The sequence below is a fragment of the Galendromus occidentalis genome, unplaced genomic scaffold (assembly GCF_000255335.2).
Source record: "Galendromus occidentalis unplaced genomic scaffold, Mocc_1.1 scf7180000077529, whole genome shotgun sequence".
Classification (NCBI taxonomy): domain Eukaryota; kingdom Metazoa; phylum Arthropoda; class Arachnida; order Mesostigmata; family Phytoseiidae; genus Galendromus; species Galendromus occidentalis.
This window is the reverse complement of record NW_003805517.1, coordinates 1,161,854-1,172,075: the sequence shown is the minus strand read 5'-3', so window position 1 is coordinate 1,172,075 and position 10,222 is coordinate 1,161,854. Positions and strand designations below refer to the sequence as shown.

Below are 10,222 nucleotides of genomic sequence, written 5' to 3'. Positions count from 1 at the left end.
ATCTATGGAAGATCCAACCAGCCACCGAGCCAGTGCGTCAACCGGGCAAGCGACCAACGAAGCAACCAGCCAGCCAGCCAGCCGACCGAAGTAGTGAGCGAGTGAGTGAATGAGTAAGCAGAAACTTCCGCAGTTTTCGAACCGGCTTCCACAGCATTCTTCGCTGAGAAGTTTTCGGTGCCTCTCTTTCCGTCGACTTCTATTTTTTTTTGGTAGAGCGAAGCCGTCGTTACGGCGACAACAATTTGAGGAGCACCGCAGCTCAAGTTGGCAAGGCCGCCGCTCGCCGCAGTCCTCTCTTTGTTCATCTGTGAGAGCTGCGATCGAACAGCTCGCCAGCATGGCCTGATGGAATTCAACCATCGAGAAACATCGACAACCGAGTGAACGGATGACTAGCTGACGATCGTAACAAGCACAGCTCGACTCGGATGCAGCCATTGCAGGAGATGAATAGATTCCACACTGCAATAGCGGTCGTATAAACACGTGTTTCGAGAGTCGATCCGGATGAGCGATCGGAGTGCAATTTCATGCGGAATCGTAATGATTTATTCGGCGCTCGGCCGCTGCACTACCGACGACTCCGAAATCGCGTTATAAAAAAATCCATCTACTCCTAGCAATTCCGGTAGAAGGGTTCGCTTGATCGCGGACGGCGATTCACCAGGAAAAACGCCGATCATCCGTGTTGTTGGTGTCGTCCCGCACTCGACTCGGAACAGAACGTTCGGACAATGATCAAAAAAGAACCATAACGATCTCGACCACAGCAGCTCGAGAATGTAATCCGAGAATCGAATGAGTCAAGGGTGCGCCACGCACTTGAGCCAGCATGAAATCACACAGTTCGAAGGTAGGTCTCTCTGCTGCCATGCAACTCGACGACAAGTCCACAAGTTCGAGGCCTAATCGGAGCAGCGGATTGCGTACGTAACAGCGACCGCTCGGAAGCGAGCCCGAGATTCGGGAGTTTCGCTATCACGTTGCTGAACGAAATTACACCAGAAATCATCGAGGCCTTGCGGATAAAAGAGTTACCTTGAGGAAAATTCCGTAGCTACTATTCGATTGGCTTCGGAGAATCGTCCGGATCACCCAAGAGATTGCTGCTGGCAGTGTGCCCGAATCCATCGGAGCCCGGACCCTCAGAGAAAGAGACCTTCCCTCCCTCCTCTAGGAAGCTTTTACGTCATGGGAAACTCCTAGAACGAGCGCCCACGATTCCTGCGAAGTTCGCGGCTACTGCGTCGGTAGCACTCCGAATCGGATCAAGCATGCAGCAATGAGCCAAAGTTTCTCGGGGCTCTCGCTCCGTGCACAAGATTCGAGATCCCTGCGGTTCGAATTGAGCCCGTCGCCCCGAACGAAACCGGGCAGGCAGAGCTGCATAGAGCCCGCTTCAGCGGCACGAGTTCTGACTCGGGCCCGGAGCTTCCTCTCTCGATGAAACGCTCACGCAAAGCAACCTTGAAATCGAGAAGTTTCTGCGAAGCTCACCCCATCGAAGCTGGTTTCTCCGAGGCTCGAATTTCTCGGAACCTCTGGTGTACGGAACGCTCGGAGGCGTTTCTAATGCGTCGTGGCCTATTTTGGACATCGATCGGAAATGCGCGTTTTTCGCCGAGCGATATTCGTTATCAGCACGGAAAGCCCCATTGCAGAACTTGCAGCCTCGGAGCCGTAAATTCCGCCGAATCGTAGGATCGGGCATCTCGAATGGAACTCCCCGGGCGCTAGGACTAAACTCAAAGCATGATCCGAATCCGACATGGCCTCCTCTCGTGCCTGCTCATGCAAGCACTGGGCCTCGACGAAAGAATCGCATCGATCCTTCAGCGGACCACGTTCCGGAAAGCACAGGTTTTGCCCCTGCATCGAATCGGGAAATGTGCGGCCCGGATTGGCGTGCGTCGCTCAGGGTGCAAATTCGGCTACGGGCAGTGGAAATTTACCTTTCCGGCGAATCAGGCGTTTCGGTTCACACAACTCTTCGAGTTGTTACAGTGGCGCACAATTTGATGAGGATATTCGAGCTGGCCGACCCGCTCGATCGCCTCGAGCTTTCACGTTCAACAATTAAGTCGAGCCAGCAATGTCTATGTGTCCAGCTTCACAATGCTGCTGCTGCTGCCTGCACACCAGCTCGCTCTACACAACGCCAGCAACCAACCAAATGTCTCGGCTGCCTTCTCGCTTGCTTGACTGACTGACAAACTCGGCCTCCGCGACTCTCGCGAGAATCGGCGAGAACCTACGGGATTCCGCTGTAAGCAGCGGCGAACGAGGCGGCCGCCACGATACCCGATTGGTGAGGGGCAGCGCCTCGGCGGCGGCGCGCCAAAATTCAAACAGCAGAGCTGGGCCCTGGTGGGGACGATCACGGGGCGAGGATGCAAGGGCAAACTGAGGCTGGCTGTTGCCGCCGCCGTTTCCGTCGTTAAGGGAGGCTCGAGCAGCCATCGACCGCAACGTCGCGGCGCACCGTCGAACGGCAGGCGCATGATGAGCTCGAACATCATCGACGCTATCGAAACCACTGAAAGGACGACGTACGAGGTCAATGTACTGGATAAATGTTGGCAGCGTCGAACCAGCTAGCGAGCCGAGCGCACTGAGTGAGACAGTAGCGTTTACCGTAGCTGCCCGGCCTGCCTCATCGTCGCTCGCCGCTCGGTAGGAGCTGCATCGGAAACTTATCCAGAAGGGTTGAATGCCCCTCTGAACGTCGGGAAAGAATTCCGGCACCCTAGACAAAGCGGGAGAGAAGCACACGGCGGGGATTCCGTCCTCGGAATCATCTCCCTCATTTTGTAGATTCGCTTGGTTTTTTGAAGATTCATGCTGATCGAAATAGAACGCGAGATTTGCCATTACAAACTCCACATTCGGCTCTCTATCCATAGTTGATTAAAGAGTCCACACCGGCACCGCGCCGCCTATGAGAGACTCGCGTATAAGAGACCGATCTCGATTCCCGTTTTCTGCGCCTATTTGCTCCCATGCTGAGAGCTTCGTGTGTGAGCGAGTAGCCTATAAGACGCTTCCGCCTCAAGGAAGACTCATCGCAGATCCCGCTCCTACAGGACCCGGTACTGGAAACCTCGTGCGTCAGAGACCAGAAATAATGCTGATTCCAGAGCGATTTCTTCCCAGTCCGACAGTTTTGGTCGATTAAATTGAGAGGTGGTTTCCGCAAGTGGCTACAGTTTCCGAAAAACGCGGCAACTGGATTTTGAATCCGTTAGGGGGTCGATATTCCCGGGTTTCGATACTCTCCAATATGTCACGAACCAAACTGTTTTACAAGGGAGAAAATTCAACTGCTGAACTCTCTCGAAATCCACATCCGAGTCCCTCCCGTCAGCTGAAGCTATTGCCTCCGAAAACACAATGGCGTAGCTCGAGAATCAGTGTTCATTCTCCTGCACCGAGAGCGAGAAGAGGCGTGAGCGTCGAAATTGTAGGCATAACTGTGACTTCTCGCCATAAGAGACTTTTTGGCATTCCCCGAGGGGTCTCTTATTAGCGACTCCGACGGTATGTTCGATTTCACTTCCCAAGCGTCCACAGTTCGATTGGCCAAATGTCACACTGTCGAAGTGGAATGTGAGATCGACAACAAAACATCATGAGACCGAGCGACTCTATGTTCCCTGGGACGAAACTCGTGGAAGTACCCGAGCAAGTGCGTGGACGACGCGTTTCCTCAATCACGCCGAATGGATTACCGCTGCCCCTTGTGTCTTATGCTGTTCGCAGTCGAATATTGGTAAAGGGTCGAAACGCGAACTGCTACACTGAGAACTCAGAATACAAAAATATTATCGGTCCAGCTTTCGATGAGCTAGGCGCTCCGTGGCTGGTACAAATATCCGCCCCTCGATTGTCGCAATCAGGATTCTCGGGGGCTCCATAATTATCCGCGAAAGGACCGATTCAGAGTCCCGGGAATGATTATCAAAAATTAATTAAGTCTAGTCATCAGGCCGGAACTAATGCCTATAATGATGATTACTGAAAATGTATCAGAATGGTGCACCAGATTATGGACCTTGGTGGCTGACGCTCGGTGCCAATCCGGGAGTTTCTGCTGTTTTCTGTTGGCTTGCTGAGGATACGAACCGTGAATCAATTGAAAAGAGAAGTTTCCTCACCCGCAACGGGCCTAACGATGATATCTCTCCCGAGGTGCGTCCCTATTCGTTGTGGACGATATGGAGAATAGCGTCTCGGAGAGCCACGCTCCGGGCTGTCATGATTCGTTCTCGTTGGCTAAGCAGCGGCCGTGTTTGCGTGAAGCCTTCGAAACTCTATGTCCTCAAACAGTCTGTGGAGCATCCGCCCGACTGCACAATGAGAATGAATAGGCGTATCTTTGAAAGTTTCCAACGAAATTCATCCGAACAGAATGGGATGTTCCCGCCGGTTTCCGGTGTTCCCCGCGATGCCCCCCATGTGAATTCTGCTTCCTCGAGACGCATACAGAAGGATATCGAGTCCGTCAACTGATCTTGCTACGCAAAAAATCCACGGATTTATCCTGACAATGAGCATCGAGTTGCGCTACCCGAGGGTCCATGTCACGGGAATAGGGCCTATTTTTGTTCTCGGTCGGCGAAAACCGCCCTATTTCGAGATCCATCATCCGGGCCGTCTTGAACCACATTTCGTTTCCCTCGTCGATTCTGGGATCGATGCAATAAGCCGAGCGGATCCACCGCGCACTGCCCAAACTCCCCCTGATTTTTAAAAACATCCTCGTATTCCTTCCCCCGCATGTTTTTCAGCGGTGCTCACGAGAGAACTCCATACGGACCTGTCGGCGGTCCTCGGCTTTCCTTGGGCCAAAGCGAGATCCGAGAGGTGGGGATCCACGAATAAATGGCCGGGGTCTACTGGTCGGAAGAGCTAGGGCAACACCATTCTCGAGCCTCACGACGTCGAGGGAGTACGCCGTCCTCACCGAGCTCGTGTCGAAACTCGTGCGGGAGGTTAGAACTTCTCTGACCTCGTTTTTTTTGTCGGCATGCGCCAAGTGGGATGTGCGGAGTCGTCACAGGGCCTCCACGGGCACATGCGACGTCGGAGGTTCGGACCAGTGAGAGACTCCCCCGTTCAGGACGCCCAATTATCTTGTCGGTGTTCAGAAAACATCAGACTCTTTTCCCGCTGCAATCCTATGATGAATCTCAGAGCCATGAATCCGCGAGGTAACCTCGGCGTGTCGTCGCAGAACTCGAGTGCGGTATGGCGTGCCGAGCACGCCGCCGCCGGAGTTCGCCGGGTCGTGGTGTGACTCAGCTCTTGAGAGAGGGTCGAGAGCACGAACACTGCGAGGGCCAGCCGGGGCTTACGCAATACTGAAGACGGTGGAAAAGGAAGGAGGAGGAGGGTATGTGTTCTCTGTGTTGGACGAGAACAGAGCCGTCTCCATGTGTCCCAGATTGAGCAGTCGCTTATAGTATCTCAAGGTCGGGGCCGCTCGCTAAAAGATTTAGTTCAAGGGATTATCGCCGCATGTTCGACGCCGACCGAGCCCATTCGATGTCTACCAAGAGCTCAGATCAGCAGCAGAGGTTACAAGCTTGACCGCGGCGATCGCGATCATTGGAATGAAGGGACAGTCCGGCAGCATTCTTTGGCAACGAGCATTCGTACTGGGGAACGAGAATGAGCCTCAAGGGAGGAATGGAGCGGAGGAATCAAAAATACGTCGCGAGACGTGTGCTCGAATTCAGAAGCATGGATGGAGGGGGATCAACAAAAGGAAGAAGCTCTCCTAGGAAAAAACGATTGTGATCGTTACTCGGGTTCAGCCCCTAGTGAAAGCCCATTCCAAGATTTGAGAACTTGAAGTCTGGCTCCGCGCAGCCTGTTGCCTTCTGGGCAACCGAAAATCGGGGGACAATAATTCGCAGGCTGGATCCTCCAAGAGTAACTGAAAGTTCCTTCGCGGTTATCTAGCGTTTCTCTAGCGCAGGCACAAGGCAGGCTGAAGGCGATCATGACGATAATCTGTCAGACTTGCTCTATCGACATGCTTGGCGCCGAAGATGCTATGCGTCACATTTGACGTTTACCGTCCACGTATAATATCGCGTACCTATACTGTCGATTCCATCTGAAGTTCCGGGCAGTGGGACGAGCCAGGATAATTTCCGCTGAAAAAGACAAGATAATGAAGATCCGGTTTTTCTGTTCGCACCCCGATGATGAGCTTCGAGCCTTTTTCGATCGTTGAGATCGGAGCGCGCAGATCAGGGCTTGAAAGTGAGCCGGAGCGAAGCAGTACCTGCTTTCCACTTTCAAGTCATTCGTTTATTATAGAAAGAATCCGTGTCTGGGAGAACTTATTCTCCTTTGTATGCTGGTTTTCGCTTCTCCGCGAAAGCTGAAAGTCCTTCTATACGGTCCTTCGTGTTGATAATTTGTGCGTAGTAACTCTTTTCGAAAGCTAGCCCATCACTCAACGATACTTGCATGCCTTTGTTTATGGCAAGTTTGGCCATTCTGAGCGCTACGGGTCCGTTTGGGAGGATCTCAGACGCGATCTTCAGCGCTAAATTTTCGACAGTCTGACCGTCATCGGCGACGTGATTGACTAGACCGATTTCCTGCGCTTGAGCGCCATTCAGAACCCGAGCCGTCAGGATGAGCTCCTTCGCGATCACAGGTCCTGCGATTGGAAATGAGAGATATCAGTCAAGTCTCGGAAACTTCATGTGATACCGGTCTGTCTCCGAAGCCCTCGAAACTACGAACCAACGATTCGGGGAAGTCTCTGCGTTCCTCCTGCGCCTGGAATCACTGCCAACTTGGTTTCCACGAGACCTAGTTTCGCGGTTTTCGACGCGACTCTGATGTCGCATGCGAGAGCCATCTCCAAGCCGCCACCAAGAGCCGCACCGTCGAGAGCTGCGATCGTAGGCATCGGCAGATCTTCGATCGCGGATGCCGCGTTCCGCAAACGCTCAACGAAACCTTCCACATCGGATTCATTCATTTTCCGACTGGAAGTGAAATTCTCGACATTCACTCTTTAAGAATTTCTCAGCCTCATTGCTCTTCGGATGTCCCGCCGGCGAAGGCATTCGGATTGCGAGTACCAATTCGCGATTCGGATCCCCGGTGCAAACAACGAAATTCAAACAAGAATCAGGACGAGATCCCATGCCGAAGATTCCTTGCAAGTGATAGATGAGCTCACCGTTCCTTGAGATCAGCCCCGGCGCAGAAAACTCCGGGTACTGTGGAGCGCATTATGAGGACGCGGACCTCTTTCTTCGTCCTGAGATCCTGTAGACATTTTTCGAGTTGACCCACAAAGTTGCGACTCAGGGCATTCTTCGCCTCCGGTCTGTGCATCGTGAGATACGCGATCCCCTCATGATCACCCTTCAATTGCTCCAAGCGAACCTCATCGCCACTTCTCGCAGAAAAGCTGCGCGAAGAGAAAGAGAGGTAACGTCTGACGGAACCGAGCAGAATCCTCATAATTCTTCCGAGTTGAGGATATCGAAAAACCTATCGGACTACGCTCATTGTTGCCACGAATGGATGAGATACAGTTGATAATTTTTTCCCTCTTCGTCGTTCCTCCTCGCACACCAGAAACCACCGTGACCTGTTGGCGCGTTTCTGGTATGAGGATTTTGGCGCCAATCAAAGTTTCGTGTGGGTCCAAAAAACATATGTTTTTGGTATCGAGAACTTTGACTATTTCTCCGACTTCGAGGCCCTCGATATGGGAATTGGTCGAAGTGCCCGTGTTCGGAGTTGCGGTGTAGTCATGCGGTGGCTGTGATTTTGGTAAAGCGCTGCATTCGCCTGGAATTGTTTCCGACCAGTTGAAGTAGTGAAAGCCCCCCTCCGAGAAAATAAGAGTAAGTAGAGGCAAGGAGGGGAACGTGTGAAGATCGAACCGAATCCGGGGTTTGCTTAACTCCAAGAAACCTCTCGAGTTCGGTCGCTAGCTCAAGAGTTGAACACTGGCTTCACAGTTGAACTGACTGAAGCGGAAGTCTTCGAACGATAGATTTGGGTTCGGATGGAAAACGTGCAGGTGTCGAAGGTCTCCTGAAGTTTTTGGAAGCGTGTGGCGCGCTTCATATTCGATGCGACTGAATAAATGGATACACAGGGCTTATTCAGAGTGGAGCACCCTTCATGGGTCTCCTAGCCTCTCAAGTCTAATGTGGGAGCGATCCCCGTTCGGAACCGAAGAGCTGCTGGGTGGAGCAGACTCTGAGTGTCGTCCCTTGGGGTGTACTCAGAGCGTTTCGTCTGGATTCACGCTCACCAGCAGATGCTAATAATGATGATTAACGATGGATATCGCTTGTCGTGGGGGAAAGAATCTCACTCCTTATTCTGTACTTCTCCCTCTCTCCACGCAGATGGCCTCTCGTCTGAAATCGAAGATCCTCAACACCTTCCAAGTCCAGGGCTTGACCCTGCGGAAAGAGGCGAGTCAGTACCTCGAGCAGATGCTTGGTCAACTGGAAACCGAACCCCAACGGGAATGGATCCAACAAATGATCGAATGGTTCCAGAATCAATCCTTGGAATCCGCTCTGATCACCAAGGATCTGATCGTGAAGTGTATCAAGGAATGTTCTTCGCTGCCCGACGAACAACAACATCAAGTTTTCAAAGTCATCAGCGCTTTTGAAGTCCCCGCGTTCACCTACAACAACGATCGGAAGAAGTTTCTCAAGGTCGAAACGAAGCGGATCCTGTTCCCGGACGCCGACGCCAAGGCAGATCTGTACCAGGAGCGCTACAAGGTCGTTCACCAGCGAACTCTCAGGCACAGATTGTTCGCTCCCCCGTCGGCCGCGTCGTTGCTCTCGTCGACACAGGCGGAACACTACAAACTGTGCACGTGCGAAAGCCTCATGGGAATGGCGAAGACGGACAACAAATTCGTGGTCGTTCTCGGGATGATCACGCAGCTGAAGGAAGGCAAACTCAGTCTTGAGGACCCGACTGGATGCGTATCGTTGAACCTTTCCAAGGCTAATTTCCCCGAGGCGCTCATCACCGAGGGAAGCATCGTCTTGGCAGAAGGGACGTACGACGACAAGATATTCAACGTGCAGGCTATCGGGTTCGCGCCGGCCGAAGCGGCTTCGATCAGTCGGGAATTTTTCGGGTCCGTCAATTATTTCGGAGGAGACTCTCTGAAGTGTATGAAGACCGACGCCGCCGTCAGGGAAATGGAGCAGCAGCTCGACGATTCGATGATCGTGTTCCTATCGGATGTTTGGCTGGATGACGTGAGGACGATGGAGCGACTGAAGATACTTTTCGAAGGATACAATCAATGTCCTCCTTTAGCTTTCGTGATGATGGGGAACTTCCTCCGAGATTCTTTGGGGTTTGCCGACATCGTGACCCTCAAAGATTGTTTCAAACAGCTCGCCGATCTCATACTGCAGTTCCCAGCCGTCGTCGAGCGATCCAGGTTCATTTTCGTCCCCGGGAGTCGCGATCCGCTCGTGAGCAAAATTCTCCCCCGACCCCCCCTGCCGACGGCGATCACCGAGGCCTTCAGCTCAAAGCTTCCGAAAACCGTTTTCACCAGCAACCCTGCGCGCATCCAGCTGTACAGCCAGGAGATCGTTTTGTTCCGGGAAGATGTCGTATCGAAAATGTGCCGAAACAGTATCTACGTACCGTGGGACACGGATAGTGATGTTGCGATGGCTCAGCTGTACGTGAAGAATTTGGTCGGCAACTCCCATCTGTGTTGTTTACCCATTCACCTCGCCCCGATTTACTGGCAGATGGATCATAGTTTTTGGTTGTATCCGATGCCGGACTTGGTCGTTTGCGGTGATAAGCACGAAGCTTTTACCGTAAAGCAAAACGACTGTGTTTTCACGAACCCGGGTCAATTCACCAAGAACGACTTCTGCTTCAAAGTATACTTTCCGGGCCAGAAGAAAGTCGAAGACAGTCAGATTAGCGAACCGGGTTAAATTCTCTTCGAAGGGACTTCCGAGAGTCTCTGAGCTCCTCGGCATTTCATGATTCATTAGCACTTGTACAAAACGTCTGATCGAGGTTTTATTAAATAAATAGAATACATACTTCAATAGAGTAATAATTCGTTCATGTCTGTATGCGAAAATTAATTATCATATGAATGCTCGTCTTCCGTTGGCGTCTCCGCTGCATGTATGTAAACGTGGCGTATGTAAAGAATTGCCACAAG

The 10,222-nt window shown here is 52.3% G+C and overlaps 2 protein-coding genes across 2 annotated transcripts; one reads left to right on the top strand and one right to left on the bottom strand.

Annotated features, from left to right (window-relative positions):
• The first annotated feature begins 678 nt into the window (after positions 1–678).
• PolE2 (DNA polymerase epsilon subunit 2) lies at positions 679–9,986 on the top strand. Its single transcript, XM_003748244.1, has 2 exons — positions 679–856; positions 8,400–9,986. The coding sequence occupies exons 1-2, from the start codon at positions 836–838 to the stop codon at positions 9,984–9,986; spliced, it is 1,608 nt and encodes a 535-aa protein (XP_003748292.1). The 5' UTR covers positions 679–835.
• LOC100901371 (methylglutaconyl-CoA hydratase, mitochondrial) lies at positions 6,273–7,589 on the bottom strand. Its single transcript, XM_003748196.2, has 3 exons — positions 7,211–7,589; positions 6,766–7,013; positions 6,273–6,679 (listed from the first exon to the last, which is right to left on the bottom strand). Exons 1-3 carry the CDS (start codon positions 7,495–7,497, stop codon positions 6,354–6,356), a joined length of 861 nt encoding a protein of 286 aa, XP_003748244.1. The 5' UTR covers positions 7,498–7,589; the 3' UTR covers positions 6,273–6,353.
• Positions 9,987–10,222: the final 236 nt, after the last annotated feature.

Excerpts from the sequence above, each read along its gene's own strand:
- LOC100901371 (XM_003748196.2), bottom strand. The coding sequence starts at position 7,497 with ATGAGGATTCTGCTCGGTTCCGTCAGACGTTACCTCTCTTTCTCTTCG. Across the intron at positions 7,014-7,210 it reads GGGGCTGATCTCAAGGAACG|TCGGAAAATGAATGAATCCG; the intron begins GTGAGCTCATCT and ends TTTCACTTCCAG. Across the intron at positions 6,680-6,765 it reads GAGACTTCCCCGAATCGTTG|GACCTGTGATCGCGAAGGAG; the intron begins GTTCGTAGTTTC and ends TTCCAATCGCAG.
- PolE2 (XM_003748244.1), top strand. The coding sequence starts at position 836 with ATGAAATCACACAGTTCGAAG. Across the intron at positions 857-8,399 it reads TGAAATCACACAGTTCGAAG|ATGGCCTCTCGTCTGAAATC; the intron begins GTAGGTCTCTCT and ends CTCTCCACGCAG.